Source organism: Dermacentor albipictus, chromosome 1 (genome assembly GCF_038994185.2).
Source record: "Dermacentor albipictus isolate Rhodes 1998 colony chromosome 1, USDA_Dalb.pri_finalv2, whole genome shotgun sequence".
NCBI classification, from domain to species: domain Eukaryota; kingdom Metazoa; phylum Arthropoda; class Arachnida; order Ixodida; family Ixodidae; genus Dermacentor; species Dermacentor albipictus.
In genome coordinates this window covers 287833305-287852594 of record NC_091821.1, presented here as the reverse complement: position 1 = coordinate 287852594, position 19290 = coordinate 287833305, and the positions used below count along the sequence as shown (strand labels likewise).

General features: G+C 44.0%; 1 protein-coding gene across 5 annotated transcripts in view; it reads left to right on the top strand.

The window, feature by feature from the left end:
• The window catches only part of Unc-115a (Uncoordinated 115a), a 513253-nt gene that overhangs the window by 360954 nt on the left and 133009 nt on the right, over window positions 1-19290 (top strand). For all 5 annotated transcript variants that reach the window (XM_070531410.1, XM_070531409.1, XM_070531407.1 and 2 more), the window contains one exon: window positions 7069-7211. In XM_070531410.1, the coding sequence (XP_070387511.1) occupies window positions 7069-7211 (143 nt within the window). The remainder of the gene's footprint in view (window positions 1-7068; window positions 7212-19290) is intronic.

Genomic DNA, 19290 nt, shown 5'->3' with positions numbered 1-19290 from the left:
ATCGGCATCTGTTGGAATTTCAAGGGGAATCACAATTGCTTCGTTATATCCATTAGTTCGTTATATCCCGTTTCGTTATAACAAGGTTTTACTGTAGTAAAAACGTTTCATCTAATGTATAAAGGGGACTCGCCAACAAGAAAAAGTTAGTTTTTGGACTTATTTCTAACAAATCGGACCGATTGAGTAACCGATTGATTTCGGTATTGCCCGGTCTAAGTGACCATGCAGTAGTACAGTGTGAAATGAATATAACCTGTGCCAAAGAAAAATTAAACACTGACCAAAAGATGTACAATTATGCGCAAGCCAATGTTACAGGCATAGGTTCTGCGCTGCAAAAATTGCTTTCAGAAATTTCTAGTGTGAACAATTTATGGGTATCATTTAAAACAAAAATTTGGGGACTAAGGGACCAATATGGTTCCATCATGGATTCAGACGGCCTGGCGTTCTGGAAGCAAGCCCTGCTTCAAAGAAACATTACATTCTCTGGTAAATAAAAGGCAAAGAATATATGCTAAATTCAGGGAGAAAAAAAACATCCTTATTAAAAGAAAGACTGTGCGCTATTACCAATGAATTACAAAAGGTAACGATAGAAGCAAAGTGGATCTTTTTTTAGTCTTAACACGCAGTTGCAAATCAATCCAAAGGAATTCTGGAAGCATGTCAAACGTAACAGAAAAGATTGGGTCTTTAAAGATTATTCACTGATGATTACATTGTGTACTGTGAAATAACCTGTTCAGATGATGCTAAAAATTTGCAATGTGAGTTGGATGGAATATATACATGGTGCAAGAAATGGAACATGCAACTAAACATGCAAAAAAATGGTACAGAGCATGACCTACATCATTGAACCTTGTTTGGGCAGCATTCTAGAATTCAAGTATTTAGGAATATATCTTACACGGTCCATGCCTTGGCACTATCACTTTGACCACATCAAGGGAAAAGCATGCAAAATGTTGGGTTTCTTCTGACGGAATACCAAGTTTTTTCCGAATCAAGCTCATGATCTATTATATAAAGCATATGTAAGGTCTATCCTAGAATATGGTTGTACAGTCTGGGAACCTTGCAACAAACATTGACAAGGATAAAATTGAGAAAGTGAAAAATCTTGGGGCCCGATATGTTTTAGATAATTACAGCAGACAGCTTAGCATGACTGCTGCAAAGCAGACATTGGGATGGGAGCTGCTACAAGGAAGTAAGAAAAAATTATGACTTAAGTTCTTCTGCCTTGTCTGTCGTACATGTTGTTCTTTCGTCCGCGTCTTCGTAGCGCTCTTTTCATCAAGTAAGTTCTTCCACAACATCTATAATTCTAGAACTGGCATAGACCACGATAGGTACATTCTATGACCACATTATTTATGCAGCCGTTTGGTCTGTGCCGCACAATGTGCACGAATACAAAAGCCGAACTGAACTGCTCGAAAATTCGTTTTTCCCCCAAACGATCTGCAACTGGAATCGTGTACCATCACCCGTTGTTATAATGCCAGCTTTGCTGCGGCACTTTGAATGTGTATGCTTGGTTGTTTTGCATTGAAAACTAATGCTGCCCTCTTTCCTCTATGCCATGCTAAAACATTTCTTGTATCCTGCTTCCATTTTCGTTATTATATTATGTACAAACACTGTAATGCCACTTAGGCGCTGTGGGCAATATGAATAAATAAATAAATAAATAAATAGACCCTTGCGGCATGAAAGACAGGGTGCACACAGGGTCTTGAAACCCCTGGAAACCCTTGAAATTGAAAAGTATGTATTCAAGGCCTTTGAAAGTCTTGGAATTATTTTTTTCCCTTGAAAACCCTTGAATTTCTTCACCCCTCACAGGATGGTTTTGTCACAGGCACACTCTCTCCCGCTTTCTCCCGTCTTCCTTCCAACCCCTCTCCGTTGGCACTGTCGGACTTGTGTTTCAGAAGAGCGGAAAGGAGACATGGGAAACGCCAACAAAGTTGGCAATGCGGTGAAATCCTGCTGCATCCGGCGCGCGGCACAAAAGTGGGTGCGGCGGCTTGCTTTTTATTGCGATAGCAGATATATGGACATTCTAGGCGAACTTTTGCCATTGCCGTCACTGTGATGTTCCTTATAAAGTCCAAGAGCGATAACACTGTCGCTGCCCGTCGTATGCTGTGCATGGAAGTGAGAGCACGCGAGGGAAGCTGACCATTGCAGCTCAATTTAGTATGCGCGAAGGAAAAAAGCGGAGAGCAAAAGTGCTGTCTTCCATCGTGTGAAAGGCCGTGGGGGGATGAAAGGGAGGGAGCGAGGAAGGAAGGAAGGAAGGAAGGAAGGAAGGAAGGAAGGGAAGGAAGGAAGGAAGGAGAGAGAGAGGGAGGTGTTGTGCTTGGGCCAACATTTCTGTCTCTGAGACCTGTACAAACCTTGGAAAGAGGTTCGTTGAGTGGCACATATGTACACATTGCCTTAATATTCTCTGAACAAATTTGTTCCAATGGTTTGTTTCGAACCCTGTTCCCTCAGTACAGCAGCCCAATGTGCTACCCATTCTGCCATGGACTACCCTGTGACGCAGGAAAACAGATGCAAACAGACAGGTACAAACATAGATAGTGTGTGAAGTACCCTAAGGATGCTAGCACATTAAAAATGTCTCGGTCATGGTACCAAAGGCACACACATTGTGGGATTTGGGGTGGAGATGCTGGCAGCGAGGTTCGACGTTGGCACAGGAAGTGGTGAAGTACCGGCAGTCGATGGCGGTGTAGCCCGTCAGGCTTGATGGGGAAGGCAACGGCTGAACGCCCTTCTGTTCACCAGCCAGAGCTTGGGGACGGCGATAGAGACACTGACTTGGCCCAGTTCAGACACCCTTGCTATGTTCACCAACTGTGGGCTGCAGGAAGGAGATTGATAAGGTGGGGTGTGCTCTACAGCGATCTTTGGCCAGGAACTTGGCACGCCACTACTCCTATGCCCTGGACATCATCTTCTCTATCTTCTCGCATCTTCCACGCTCGCCATTTCCTTCGAATTCTCCCACGCGCACTTGCAGCCATTTCCTCGCTCAGTTGGGCACGTGCGTATGCTGTCGATGCACTGGCACTGCTCTTCTTCACATGTACAGATAGCAGCTTCTAACTCCACTTATACCTAAAGAATTAAAAAACTCATTGTGCCAGGAGGTTCATGAAGCAATGTACTCCTATAAATCTATACAATGGCGCTGCATCATGAAGGTGCTGTGGCACTGTCATTGTGAGTCGCTTTCGCATGGTAGGCCCTTTGCCGTCAAGCTACCTTGCCTACCTCAGTAGCCACATGGGCTTTGTGGGTGCGTACATGGTTCTATGTGTGCAGTCCTTATTCTGTGGTGTTGCATTGAAGGAAACGCAGTTTGTCGACGAGCTGCATTGCACTGAAAGACGCAGGAGGCTCAAGTTTTCATAGGTTTCCTGTTGATGAAAGCTATTGCAAGCAATGGGCCAATGCACTAAAAGGGAAAGTTAGATTTTGTTGTCAGCTTGTAGCACGTCATTACCATTTCTTACTGAACTGTAGGAGAGCTAGATTAGGATAAGCCTTTAATGTAGGTTGAGCGAGCAGGTGCACTACAAAGCACATCACATTAGCAGTGTAGATAGCCTAGCACACATTCATATGTGCAGACTGCCCATCCACAGCTGTGTAATTGTAGTGTGCATGTAATAAGTGCACTTAAACATGTTAATGAATTTCCACATGCAAAATAAAACGTGTAGAGTAGGTCACTCAGAAAAGTGCAAATAAAAGTGAATACGTTTTTGCTTTTACTCGCACTGACAAAATGTAGCCTCAGATTAAATGCCAGACAAACGATCAATTCTTTGAATATCTTGTGCGATGGCCAGAGCTATCGGGTGGCCATGGCCAGCAGGGAAGATTGCACTGGCCATCACAACCAGCATTGCCGTAGGGCCAGTACCTTGCTGGTCCTATCATCCAGCCTTGGTGATAGCTTTCATCGCCGCTCACGATGCCATAGAAATCACCTCAGTTTGTTTTTCACATGAAATAGTAACTCGTGGGACAAAATAAATGCCCTTTGTGTGCCTGTTCCATAAAGCCGCACCCAGTACTAAACCACTGGCGTGATCATGAGCAACGATCCAGCGTCATTTCATCTCGCAGACTGAAAGCAAACAACGACCATCTTGGTAAGGTGGCTCAGCTGGCTGGCAAGTAGTGCATTCCGTTTGCTATTCGCACCAACCAAACTGAGAAAACCAGTGTATTTATGCCTACATTAACAGACGAGAACAAAAAGGTGACCATACAAGCATTTCACAAGGAAGAACCCAAAGAACTAGTAATTAAGGTGGATAGACTGCTGGGTGAGTTGAAAATAAAGGAGCGCGAAATAGACCAGAACAAGAAGGCGACAATACAAGCGCTTCACGGGAAAGAGCCCAAAGAACTAGTAATATAATTAAGGTGGGTAGACTGCTGGGCGAGCTGAAAATAAAGGAGCGCTAAATAGACGAGAACAAGAAGGCGACTATACAAGTGATTAATGAAGCACTGTCATTGTTGCCTTTTTTTCTTGTCTTTTGTCTATTTGGTGCTCTGTTATTTATTTTTAGTTGCAAGAACATGCTAAAAGTTCTCAAGCACCTCAGAACTCCGCATGTAGCCCATCCAAGTGTTGCCATGGTTTTGCAAGCCCCATAGGTGCTTTAAGTACATCTCTGGACACCACCACTTCATTGCAGTCCTCACTGTGAATCAGCGACTATACTTATTGCTTTCACCTACTATCTACTTCTAAAGCTCCGTGTAATATGTTCTGCAGTTGCTTTCATAAACTTGCTGCGAAAAATGGCAGGGGGTAATAACATCACTGAATTCAGAAATTGCAATATATGCTGTTAAGTACTTAGTTTAAAACTTGGTTTGCGAACTTTTGTTAATCAGTCATTTATGTAATGTGATGTGTTGTGTAACTAGTGTTCGCCTTTTCAAGCAGTTCATCTCAACGAAACACAGCTGCTCTGTGACCACGAGCATAAAGTTTATATGCGCATCATGATTATGCACATCCTTATCAAAGCAAAGGCCTCTTATGTTTGCCTGTGAACTGTGGCAACAGCTTTGCATGCTGTGTTTTAATTGAATAGGGCACCTGGCGGAGCTTTGCTTAAGCTTTGCTTTAACCTCATCCGTTTTACATGACACATCACTCATGCTTGTCACGCTCGTGCAGGCACATTGTTTGCAGCCAAGTGCCAGTGATGCATTTGCACCATGCTGCATGTACACTCATGGCCAGCCAGTCTCAAATTGCTTAACTACTCAGTGTGTTTAACTAAGCTATTGCATCATTTGACCTTTCGCTTTAACTCATTGACCTCTTTTATGAGAGAAAATGCATGTTTTTTGCCTCACTGACCTTTGCACATTTCATCCTTTAGAGGTTGTTGATGCATCTACAAAACCACCAAACTGCACTTGCATCATTCAGAGAAAGAGTAGCCTGTGTTTTTCTTAGCAGTTATTAGCAATCTTCATCTTCTCAAATGTACTTGGCCCTTCTCCCTCTTAGGGCTTATATATGCGTATATATGTGCTTGTACCAAAAATAAACATTAATTTTGCCCCTTCTGTAATGGCATCAACAGTGGCAATGAGGATGGAACCATGACAGGATACATAAGTACATAAGTTTGCCACCACTTGACAAAGCTGAGGGTAAGTGGTGCACTTACCAGGTACGTCCAGAGGTTTTCAAAGCTACCAGCATATCAGACAAAAAACAAGCAGCAGCGAATGTGTGGACGTCGTCAGTGGGCAGTGCACGCTGAAGAGGGTCAATGAACTTTCATAAAGCCTTACTGCAACTGCATTTCTTACCCAGTTTGGATGGGGTTGCCCATTCATAGATTTTTCCCTCACACCAAGTTACCCGGGTCAGGGATTTCATTGTGGCCATCCATCTAGTTACGGACACCTGGAACTGCGGCACAGTGTTTGATCGGATGCTTCAAGGTTGAATCGTCTGCCGCTTACAGAATTCAGCAGTGTGTCAACAGTTGCTCATGGAGTCATCATTGACACGAGCCGAGGCAGAAGAGATTGCTTTGTCTGCAGAAATGGCAGAAGAAAATGAGAATGTAGTACAAGGTGTAGAAAAGTACGAAGGGTGTCACCATCGCGCCCTTGAACTGTTGCCATATCTCTGGCTTGAACCCGGGCCGGGGTCCAAGGTTCGTTGCGTCTGCAATTCCACATCCACACTGAGTCGTCTGTCTGAAACCCTTTGGTAGTCTGTAAGTCAGGTGCATGTTGTACATGTGGGTGTAGGGGCACAACCATGTTATCAAGCATTGAACACGGCTCATCATCGATTAACAGCCAATCAGTTGTTTTTCTGCAAAGCAATGGCGCCAGCAATAGTTACGGGGAATCCTTGCTAGAGTTGTCTGCTTTGAACCAGTCTCATTTTTATCAAGCCCATGCTTTATGGTGCGGACTGCCCTTCCTGCAAGTCCATTCGATTGAGGATGGGAAGGTGCGGTGAAGTTATCATCGCTTTACTTGTAAGAAGTTTTGCAGTCAAGGCACGTCAAGTCAAGGCACCACTCCATTGTGGCAGTGTGCAATGGCACCAGGTTGGCAGTGTGACAAAAACATTTTGTGCATTTGTCAATGCGGCATCACATCTGAGTGCTGCATGTGCTCATTTTTCAGTGGGAGGCAGCCACAGGCAATTCCTGTTGGCTGAGGATGGGACTGTGGGCGACATGAGGGTAGCAAACGGGACTGGTGACTCCTTGGTGATGGAGAGCAGCTGAACAGTGTAGGGTTGACTTTATACAGCTGGCAAGTGCATGACACAGATTAAAACTGGAAACGGCTGTTGCCAAAATGACAAGGATCTTTTTGTTAAATTTTTATATGGGAGCTCATTCAGCCACCAACATGGCAAGTTATATTTGTGTTTTGCTTAAAAAAGGACTAACACACTGCTTGCTGGTTGCATCGCCAACCAACATGGTGCAACTCATTTTGTCACCTGTTTGCACCTGATCACCGTTGCAGAACGGCGGCGGCGCTGGAGTGGTAGCTCCAAGGAGTATGAGGTGGATGAAGAAGAGGAAGCGGAGGAAGAGGCCTTTGAGGAGGATCCCCAGCTCAAGAAGGAAGAAGAAGAGCTCTCCAAAATTGCCACTGGCATTGGCAAGGTAAGCTGCATGAGTTGTGGCTGAAAAGTTTTGTCTCAACTGTGTTCATATTTTGCCAGCTTTAGAGCCCAATGCTCTCCTGGGTGACCCTTGGTGACCACTAAAGCCCAGTTTCGCCAATTCAAACTACAAATAATTGTTGATTCCCCATGAATGCAAAATAATTACGGGCTGGTTTCAGTTTTTGTGTTGTGTGTTCTCCATAGGCGGCACCTCCAATAAAAATTTAGATTAGCACTTCTCGGCAGTCTCTGAACAAGAAGCGAGCGCGCACCAAGACAACTGTGCTTTAATCGAGCACATGCAATTTCACATTTTTCCATTGTCCGTGTATATAGGAGATAAGACTGGTCGTAAATTAAAATTTATTTTTTTCTTGTACTTCTGAACATTTGTTCTTATCACTATAAACCTAGAATGCAGCTCTAGCTGTGGAATGCCTGGATTTTTTTCCTTCGTGAATTCGTAACATTTAGCATTCGCACCCTTTTAGTACAGTCAAACCTGACTATATCGAACCCGTTTACATCGACTTATTCTATATATCGAACAATTTCTGGACAAGGTATAGTTACAATGAGTATATATAGCAAAAATTTCGTTTACATTGAACAAAAATAGCAGCGACTCTCGATATTACAAACGTCAAGCTGCGGAAAAATGCCCCCAGAAGTTGGCTTTCCCTCGCGGTGGTGGGCAAACTCGGCGGCGCGGCTCCATCCAACCGCTCTCCCTACCATGACTGCGGCTGCGCTGCTTCGGACGAGCCGTCGACACCCCCCTGCAAAAAATTATCCTGGCCCACCCGCAGCGCTTGCTCAGACAGCCAATCATAAGCTCTTGTGCCCTCGTCGTGCAAGAAAGTGCGAGTTGTCTCGCTGCTTTTCTGGTTTATTGTGTGTGCGTCTTGTGGGCCTTCTCCCGCACTGTTGCCGTGATGAAGCGGCAGAATTCGCCTTTCGTCATGAAGCTCGAAATCATAAATCGGGGGGAACGCAGTGACAAGTTGGATGTCCCTGCAGCATGCAAGATTCAGAGGAACACTCTCAGTACAATCTTGAAGAATAAGGGGAGATTAAGGCTAAAGCGGCCAAACTCATGACCCGGTGCCCGTGGCGCCCAACGCATATGCATGGCCGTGTACGAGTGGTTCATCTGAAATTGGTTCAGCAGTGCTGGCTTCAGCGTGCTCGGTGATTACTGTAAATTGTGATGAATGCAACGAAGCCGTTGCCGGTGTTGCCGAAGTTTGGAGCGAGCTGTCAGAATTTCTGGAAGGTGTTGACGAATCAATGGTGAACAAGTTCGTGAGTGCAAATGGTGGTGTCGCGACCACAGGAGAGCCCGAAATCGAAGACTAAATTGCCGACATTGTACGGAGCACAAGTGAAATTGGGCACAATGAGAAAAGCAACGACGGTCCTTTGCCCACGTCCTCTGAAGAGATTGGTGCGCTTGCACCAGTCCGGTGCTTTTGCATGAATGCGGAAGGTTGCAGCCTCAGCTGCGTGCGTCGCTGGCAGCGAAATTGCCCAAGCAGAAGAAAATGCAGGACTATTTCATGGGAAACTAAGCTAATTCCATCAATAAAGTGATTTTATAAATGGTATGTGCTTTTATGACATCCAATTATTTAGCAGGCTTATATCGAATTATGCCCTATATCGAATTGATAAGCGTTTTTTTTTTTTTTTCCCCCGAGTTCGATATAGCCGGGTTCAACTGTACTCTCATGGTTATGTGGAAATCAACTATGTGAAAAGTAAACAAATATAATAGGGACGGGATTTAGCAGCGTTGGTTACAAAATGACATAAGCAGGCTGACCGTTGACATCTGTGGTCATGACACTGGCAGTGGATTGAATCGTCAATTTCATGAGTTCGGCTGCAGTGCAGCACTAAGTGTCTGTCTGTGTGTTTGCTTTTGAGCGTGGGTGAATGGCCTGGAGAAGGGTTTGAACTAATTTGCAGCGTGTTGTGCTTGTTTCGTGTAATGGATGTACATTCTTTTGGTGGATGAAGTCTGCTGAGGACACGTCTTCCACTGGAAGGTGAGAGTGATGACGGGTGTCTCAGCGAGAAAAATGACAAGGACTATGCATACAGACTTTAAGACACGTCTCCAATAATTGACATGACCAGAGAGTAGAAGGAAGACAAAAACTGCAGTCGCTCCACGTGCGTTCCTCTCCAATAGAAAAGAGGAACATCCTGCATTGAAAAATATAAAATACCCCAGTGGCAAGGATTTACCTCAAAGTGAGAACGTGAAGACAAAGTATGAAGCACACCCGCCGTGGTTGCTCAGTGGCTATGGTGTTGGGCTGCTGAGCACGAGGTCGCGGGATCGAATCCCGGCCACGGCGGCCGCATTTCGATGGGGGCGAAATGCGAAAACACCCGTGTGCTTAGATTTAGGTGCACGTTAAAGAACCCCAGGTGGTCAAAATTTCCGGAGTCCTCCACTACGGCGTGCCTCATAATCAGAAAGTGGTTTTGGCACGTAAAACCCCAAATATTATTATTATTAGTATGAAGCAGTCTGCTGTGGTTCAAAAACGCTCTATAGCTCAATTGCTGTATAAGTCAAAAGCAGAGCATGTGGCAATCATCCTCCTTGAAAGCTTTATTCATAGCAAACAAGAGGGGCCTCCTCGAGCCAGTACCAACTGCAGACTTGAGCACGGGGCACTGGCCACTTGTAAAGGACACGTTTAATGTTCGTCATGACTCTCAGACAGCAGTTTATCGCTGTCTCACAACATTTCATCCTCTTTGCAGTCCGTTGCGTTCCATATTTTGCATTCTTCAAAACAGTAAAACTTCCATTAATTTTACTCCAGTTAATTCGATTTTTCGGTCAACTTAATCCTGACCAACAGTACTCGCTAGCACCCATGCATTTGCCGAAACTTGTTATTTTGATCCAAGAATTGGCCTTCTCTGGATATTTTGATCCTAACCAGGCAGCACACCCATTGCCTGGCCCTATAGTAACTCTAATCACAGCCCCTTTAGTGGAAGTGTTCGTCTCGGCAGAGCCTGGAGAACATTGAATGCGTTGAGTACACGTCATCTCCTGTCGGAAGCACCTATTTTTGGCCTGCCCCAGGAAGATTTTCAAGCAATAATCGTAACTCCTGATGTCTGATTACTGTAGTTACAAGATTCTAATGCGTACTTTTTTTTTTTCTAGAAAATTGGGCTGGAAACTGCCTGCACTGTGCAATCACATACGAAACCAAAACTGCCTTTGCAGCATCTGTATGTTTTACCGCAAAACAGGGATTTTGCGGTGAAACTGGCTTTAGGAAACTGGCTGCCATAGTGCAAAACATAATTTTCTTGCTAAAAATTACAGTGTGTTAAATTTCTACTTTGTTGCGAAGCTATAATGTAATTTTGGCCTTAGTTTTCTAGTTTGGACACAGAAAGTGGGCGCCCGTTTGATTCGGGGGCATGTTAAAATAAAGTAAACACTAGCAAATGAATCCTTAATGTGTTCTGGCCTCTTTTTTTTTTTTGCATCTTGTATAATATGGCCTGCCAGGTAATTCGATCAATTTTGACGGTCCTGTCAGGGTCAAATTAATGCAAGTCGACTCTACTATAATCGCAATCAAAATGATAGCACTTGCCTAGGCTACTAACCACTTCGCCAATTCCTCCTGCAAAGCATGCAAGTCTCCAGAGTGATGAAAACACATGACATGACCCTGCTTTCATTAGCTTAGCATGTAAAATAACTTATCTTTTGAATTAGCTTTCATAATTAAAGCCTAAAAGCGGCACGTCAATGTCTCCTGCCTACATAAACTCATTTTGCCACCATCTTATAACAGTGGTGACGATACTTATTTTGACAATAACAAATGCTGTTTCACTTTCATATCGAATTCTAGTGATCAGGAAATGTGCAGACCAATATTTGTGGGTAAAACACACATCAGACTCGGCGGAGCTGGTGGTTTTACTTCAAAATCTTCTGAAAGCAGGCCGAAAATCGGCATTTTTGGTGCCACCAAAACAGACGTTGCAGCCATTGAGGTAACAATTGGAAACCGGTCAAGTTGGGCTTATCTGGCAAGGGCTTATTTCAGGATTGAAATAAAAGCTTTGGCCTATATATGATGAGTACGGACACCAGCTGGGGCTTTCATAGGCGTTGAACTAACCAAAAAAGGAAATTGATGGAGTCAAATTAAGACACCAACATTGCATATTTACTACAAATTTGCATCTTCTTAATTTGAGCCAGCACCTCCAAAGAAGAAGAGGGATGCCACAGTACATATTACATAAAATGTGCACTAATAGGATTTTTTTTTCCTTTTTCTTCTCTCTCTCTATCTCGTTTTTCCCAGCATGGTTAAAAGCAACTCTGCCTCTTTTGTGCATGACCGTGCAATAAAGGACAGCTTATATCAAGCAATGTTTCCGAAAGGTAGCACTGCAGCAGAGCTGATAATCTAAAACTCGTGAAGCTTTTCCCAATGCACGTGTTTGTACCTGCTGAGTGACAATTGGACCACCTGTTTGTGTGCCTACTGTGTGCAGACATCGTGTGTGCAGTGCCTGCATTGCTTCTCAGTGTTGCAACTGCACCTTTGCTTACTGCATTTCTATGACTCACACTTGGATCAAGGAGGCAACAGAAAACATTGGCACATTTGGGTTATCGCCTATTAAAAGCATGCACTATGCTTCCAATAGGTAGGTGAACATGCTTGTTGTCTTAGTGCAGCTGTTTATGGCTGTGCCGAGGTCGCCAGCATACCTCTGCATTTTCATTGCTCATTACGCTGAAGCTGGAATTATCAGTCACTGAACGGTCTGAAAAGGCAAAATATCTTTAGCAGTACAACGCCATTAGCCTTTACACGAGAAGAAGTAACTGAGGTGTGCACCAACTGGTATACGCACATAAGAGTCGGTCCAAAATGAGGTTTTATGGAGACATGATTGGGGGATTCATCTGCATTACATCAACCAGCGTGCATGCCCATAGCTTAATTTAACTGTGTAAAGCTTGATGGTGGGGCACCCATCAGAAAAAACCAAATTAGTAAGAAACTTGCAGTGATCCGTTCCATCGCCAGTGTGGAGCAATCGGCTTTCGCAAGCCGAATCACGAGAACAGAAACATAGGCATGGCAGCACCATTTGTATACAGCTGCATCGTTTGTATATACCATCGTCCGACTGTGAACAGGTGTAATTTCATCCATGTGAGCAACAAACGGGCGAGCATCAAACAGTGACCCTTTGAGACGTTATAAACCAGATAGACAGCAGTTTTTAGGAGTGTAACGAATGGAAACCCCGTGAGACGAAACCAAAAGTAACCACCATGCACCCTCTCATGTGCGGATGCGCGAGTGGCCGCTGAAACATCCGTGCAAAGAAGCCAGGTAATAAAAACCAAGAGACAGACGGCACCGTAAATACCACACTTTATTTCAGATTTAAATTCTTCAGTACCCTGTCAAGCGGGCAAGTCAAGTGCACTTACGGGGAGTGCACTTCGGGACCTTGAGGGGCACTTAAGGCTATGCGGTTTTAAATAGAACACACTTGCAGCAAAGAAAAATTGGCGACAGACTAAAAGCATGTTTGTTTTTTTATTTAGAATTTTTTTTTCTCTCTTAAAGGTGATTGTTTTGCGTTGTATTATAAATAAAAACAAACTTAACTTTTCCTCAACAAAAAACGAACAGATCTTTTATTAAAAGAGTCTTGCAAGTCAATGCCGGTTAAGACGAATGCCTAGCCAATCCGGAACAATAAGGTGGCATGCAACGAGGCGACAGTTGATCCTGCTAAAACAGAATATGAGTGAGTTCTATCCTGATTAACTTGTTAAAAGCTGTTCAACAACTAAAATGAACTTCTGTGTCTTTCTTTTCGGGTTTTTCTTTTTCTTTTTACCTTTTGTATCATTGAAACTGCTGGTGGCGAGGTGACACACTCGGTCAGCAAAGTGCCTTCCCTGAACGCACTCTGGCCAGAGTTCACTCTTCTGTGAGTAATACCCTAGTTACACGGGCAGCTTAACTACAATTAAACTTAATCGTGGTTAACGCGAACCGTAGTCTGCCAGAGTTACACGGGCTATCCCAATCACGGTTAACGGTCTGGTCACGCGTCACGTGATCTCTTGCGTACAGGCTTCGTTTTGAATCATTTTTCTAGATTTGATTACAGTGGTATAAAGATGTTATTTTTCAGCAAAACAATTGTCATATTTGAGTTTGTATGTGTAAGGCTGCGTTTTGCACGTGTAGGTTAGTATTTAGCATAATTTGGGAATAATCTGCAAACGCTGGTCGCAGTCAGCCGTAAAGTTGGTTTTACGGGCGACAAAATCCCATTGCCCCCAAGCCGTTATCTCTCCTACATTCCTACGTCGCATCTACGTTCCTGTTTCGTTCAGTGTTCTGTCTGCGCGCATTTCTACTACAGTAAAAGCTCGTTAATTCGAACCGCAAGGGGAAGCCGCTTCAGTTCGAATTAACGAAAGTTCGAACTAACGAAAGTGAAGGAGAGCAACAGTACACTGCGATTTGGAAGCAGTAGGGCATGTCAGAAATTTGGCGTATCAGAAAGTGATGGCGTGTGCCGCGGGCACACGCCATCTTCGAGTCGAAGCTCTGGGTCCAACTGTGCCACACCACCGATGTCCAATGAAACGAGCGTTAGCCGAGGCTTAACACCATCACAATGAATCGCGACGGCCGATGCCTCCTAAGCTGAAAACAGAGGTGCAGAACCGATGAAGACTGCCGAGACAAAGACGCTGAATATGTGAAGGTGGCGAAGGCCCTGATTCGTTGGTTCTTGATTGCAAGCGCAGCTGCAGCGTACTTGATTCGCTGTGTTTTGGCGCTTGCCGTGCCATCTCCGCACAGCATTAGCAGCTGTACAAGATTTGCGAAGCCTCCGAGATTCGCAGCGGGCAAGAAGTCTCGGAGGTTACGTAGAACAGAGAGGCGGCAGCCGCCGCTGCCTTCTGGCTGACCCCGCGTCGGTTAGATTTTTTTCCGATTTTGCCTTCTCTCGCCGTTCTCTCCGTTTCGGAGGCAATACAGCCTTGTGTGTAGGCAGTAGGCGCGTTTCTCTGGCCGTGTGCCAGGCGAGCGTAGTTCGAATTATCCGTGGGGGAACCTTCTCGTGTTCGAATTAACGGACTTCTTTATACATAGACTTCTGTGAAGCTTGGCCAGGCCAAATCGTACAGTTCGAATTATCCATAAATTCGAATTATTGAAGTTCAAATTAACGAGCTTTCACTGTACTTGAGCGCAGAGCGGCTAGATTATCGTCCCAAATGCGAATCAGTGCTTCAGTTGCCGCGTCAGGTCAAATGATATGCTTTTTTGGAAGATATCTGGGAAGTGCTAGCGCTGCACTCGGGAAAAGTATCGTCCACCATTTTGCCCGTTTCCGAAACGTCAGTTACACTAAACCGAGGTTGCGAAGCTTGGTTGGCGATCAACCGCGTTTAGCGGCCTAACCGCAGTTTCGCCTGCTGTGTAGCCGCGCTAACTGCATTTAGCGATAACCACGGTTACGTTAACCACAGTTAAGGTTGCCCGTGTAACAGGGGTATAACACTCTGCTTGCAACATTTAGATTTAGCAAAGTGCACTTAAACCGAGTGACACTCTCACTAAGTGCACTTGCCCGCTTGACAGGAGTTTGTGAGAAAGACAAACAAATAATCTTATAGGTTACACTAAAGTGACAAAAGAAATTTTTAATGTGTGCAGTTTTATACACGATTTATTTTATTTTTATTTAGCTGTACTGTAAGCCTTTACAGGCTCATACAGGAGTCAGTCACAAGCAAAACAAAACAAAACCTTGTGGGCCAAAACAGGAAAAGGCAATGAAATGCGATAATCATTACAATGCAAACAAATAAGATGCAAACAGAATGAGCAGATCAAAGAAAACAGTGCAAGGCAGATAATACAGGCAAGGGGGAAGAGCTTCAAAAAGTGCAGACGTGGTTATGAACAATCAAAACATAGTTGCGTTGTAGCAACTTGTAGCAGAGCACTAAACAATCGCAAGCAGACCTACTAATGAAAAAATGCACTTGTTTTGGTTTCATTTCGTTTGATAGAGTCGACATGCGCAATTTCCTCTGGCAAATGGTTCCAGGCTTCAATTGCAGAAGGAGAAAATGAATATTTATATGTGTTGCAACGCGCAGAAAAATGTCTTTGCACTTATGATTTGTTCTTTCGAAATGTTAGAAGTTTGGCCTGATGTACTTCGTTTTGTCTCTTTATGCACCCGGGATAAACAAGGGAACGAAACTTCATGGCAGCGATACGCTGTCCTGATATTGGAGTCTGGATGTTTGCTTGTTCACGCAAAGTAGTCACGCCAGCATACGACGAGTATCTGCAATAAATAAAACTGAGTGTGGTCCGCTTTATTCTATGTAGTTTATCAATGAGGTAAAATTGGTGCAGGGACCATACAGTACCGGCATACTCAAGTATCTGCTGAACAAGGGTTTTGTACACAGTTAATTTGACAAAGGATGGTGCTGTAGCCAATTTTCTATGCAAGAAATTGAGTTGCCTGAATGCCTTTGCACATGTGTTATCAATGTGAGTGTTCCATTTGAGCGAGCTCGAGAATGTCACATCCAAATATTTTACAATATCTGATCTTATTTTGCTGTGCCCCTTATATTATAAGAGAATATGTCAGGTACCTTTTTATGTGTAAAAGTGATGCACGCGGTTTTACTGGTGTTGAACTTCGTTCCCCACCTTCCACACCAATTTGCAATGCTGTTTAGTGAGGTGTAAAGTTCAATCTGATCGTCCAGGGACTGGACAGTTGTGTAGACAACACAATCATATGCGAAAAGATGTGCTGTTACGTTACGCTCAATACATCATGGGATGTTGTTGATGTACTCAAGAAAGAGCGATGGCCCCAGCACAGACCCCTGTGGCACACCAGAGAAAACCTTTAGGCTCTCATACTCGGTATTGTTTACCGATACACATTGTGATTTGAGTGCGAGGTAACATGCTATCCATGCAACAGTGTGAGATTCAATGCCAATTAGTTTGTTCTTCAATCAGTTCTCAGTGAGGTATTCGATCAAAGGCTTTGGAGAAATCTACGAATGTGGCGTCTCCTTGAAATCCGGAATTGATTATCTCTGCAAAGTCGTGAGAAATTTCCAATAGCTGTGTTATCATGGAAAAGCCCTTCCTGAAACCATGCTGTTTAGGTTGTATCAGGTTATTGCTTTCTAAGTGGATTTGTTACTAATGTGCTCCATTAATTTGCAGCCACACCTTGTTAGAGAAATCGGTCGGTATGTGTCTATGTGCAACGTACCGTGGTTGCTCAGTGGCTATGGTGTTGGGCTGCTGAGCACGAGGTCGCGGGATCGAATCCTGGCCACAGCGGCCGCATTTTCGGTGGGGGCGAAATGCGAAAATACCCGTGTATTTAGATTTAGGTGCACGTTAAAGAACCCCAGGTGGTCAAAATTTCCGGAGGCCTCCACTGCGGCGTGCCTCATAATCAGAGAGTGGTTTTGGCACGTTAAACCCCATAATTTTTTTGTCTATGTGCAACCTATTGCCACCTTCGTGAATCGGGATTACTTTTGCAACGAGCCAGTCTGAAGGTAATGCAGCTGCTTGAAGCGACACCGTAAAAATCTTGTGTAAGAACGGAGCTAGTTGGGCAGCATATCGTTTTAGAAACACATTGGAAATGTTATCGGGACCAGGCATTCTTTTTTGTGTGTCAGTGTTCAAGAGCAGGTTCAGTATACCTGGCTCAGTTATAACGACAGCGGGCATCACTGAATCAGGTGCAAATGAAACATCACTCGGACAGGAAGAGCATGTGTACCCAGATAGGACATGGGCATTGAAAGCATTAGCTATAGCATGTGCATTATGTGTGAGAGATCCCGCGATTTCAATTTGCAGTGTGGTGTTTTCAGGTGTTGACAGATAGCGCCAGATCTGCTTATTGGGCATGAAGTTTGTCAGAGTATTGAAGAAGTTATCTCTCGCCGTTTTTTAATTCTAACTTTAACGCACCTGACAGATGCGCGATTGCCAATGGATTTTTTTTTTTTTTTGCGCATTCTTTGTCATTTTCTTTTCGAGTGGATGATACTGCGGGTGATCCAGAGTGTTTTTCTGTTTGTTCGTTTACGTATTATGGGAGTAAAATATTCTTCAATGTTTTATGGCACCTTTAAATTTTGCCCACAAACCACTAACATCATATGAAGGCAGCACTGTGAAATCCTCATAGTTTCTAAGTAGTCAATGATGCTGGCATCATCTGCTCTTCTTTAATCTTCATAATCAATGTAAGGATAGTTTTGGTGGCTCGCGTGTGATGTTAGCTCAAAAAAGGAAGTAAAATCATTTTATGATCAAAAATGCCATCTTCTATGCTAATTTCTAGTTTCAGAGTGTTTGAGACAAATGCCAGGTCCAGCACTGATGTGGCATCTCCCTGCTGTCTTGTTAGGTGATTAACTAGCTACAATAATGAAAAGCGAAACATTTTGACCAAGACGTCACAGCTTTCCCTTTCCCTAGTCCCAAATGCTCATGCCTGCATGAGCGTGACAAGCATGAGTGCTGTGTCATGTATAACGGATGACGTAAAAGCACACATGTATACACATGCGTGGCGGAGATTTGTAGAATGTATTCCCAATGAACTTCAGTTCTAAATCCAGCATTGTCCTGTCCGTTTCTCTTTACTTGTGCTCGCGTCCGTACTTGCTGGAACCCCTTATACATTCACCATGCACCAACTGGCCCAGCAAGCCACACTACTAAACTCATTTTGATGAATTTGGGAGTCTGCAACAAATGATAAGGTATCATGCTACGTCAACAACATCTTCACATCGACAGTACGAATTAAGCGAAGCCAGCCATGGTTTCGCTAATTTTGACGCTATCAGCCACGAGGGTTTCGCCCCCGTGGCTGATAGCGTCACCTGCACTGGGACGACGCTATTATGAAAAGCACCGGCAGCGTGAAGTGAATTAAAACGGACGAGTTGGTAAGCCATTTTAAACAGAACAGCGCATATTTTGACAGGGACTAGAAGGGAGTGTATTGCTTGGAATGAAGAATATATAGCAGCTCCAAATGACGTAAAAAAAAAAAACATTCATAGATTCACAGTCAATCATATCTCTCTCCCCCCCCCCCCCCCCCCGCTAAAAACGACAGTTTTTTGGACGAAATCGATAAGAAGGGGTTACTGACGCATGCGTCTTTTGACCAGGCGATATGCGCTGCTTCGATGATTTCACACGTTAGTTGGTTACTATGTTTAGTTGAAACCTGTGTCCGAGCGAAGTCAGGGTGGCAAGCCCTGCTGTCAGTCACAGTGGGTACCAAGATGCCCTTTTACAGTATTATGCACATTGTTGTTGTGCTCCTTCAGGCGTTCATTTACGCATCTCCCCGTTTGACCAACATAAAGCCTGCCACATGACAAGGGAATGGCTTAGACAACACCCTCTTTACAAGACACGAATTGATTTTCATGTTTGATGTTGTACTCACTTGAAACAATTAATAAAGGGAAAATCGGACATCCGCCCGTTCGTAGCAATTGCTACAAAGGAAACCCATGAAGGGTTTCCTTTGTAGCAGTTGCTACGAACGGACGGATGTCTGATTTTCCCTTTATTAATTACTTCTCTCCACCTTGCGGGTTGCTGCAGAACTATTACGTCAATCTCTTGAAACAAAATCGGTATTAACCATTTTGCTTCAGTCATCAAACTGATCGTCTGACAAAGGCTGGTTATCCCAAGCAGCTGCTTGTGTCAGTGTCAGAAACCAGCCTCAGTAGTTTGAGCACAAACAGAAAAGGACAACGGGTAGATTCGATGACACGAAAGGAAAAGGAAAAAACCACGGTAGTGCCCTATATTCATGTCTCCCACAGAATAAAAAAAGATAGCTAACAGAGTATTCAAATAGAACTTTTTGTTGGGCTAGTTGTTGCATGTTACTAAAGTACTAAAGTGCCAAACAGACAACAC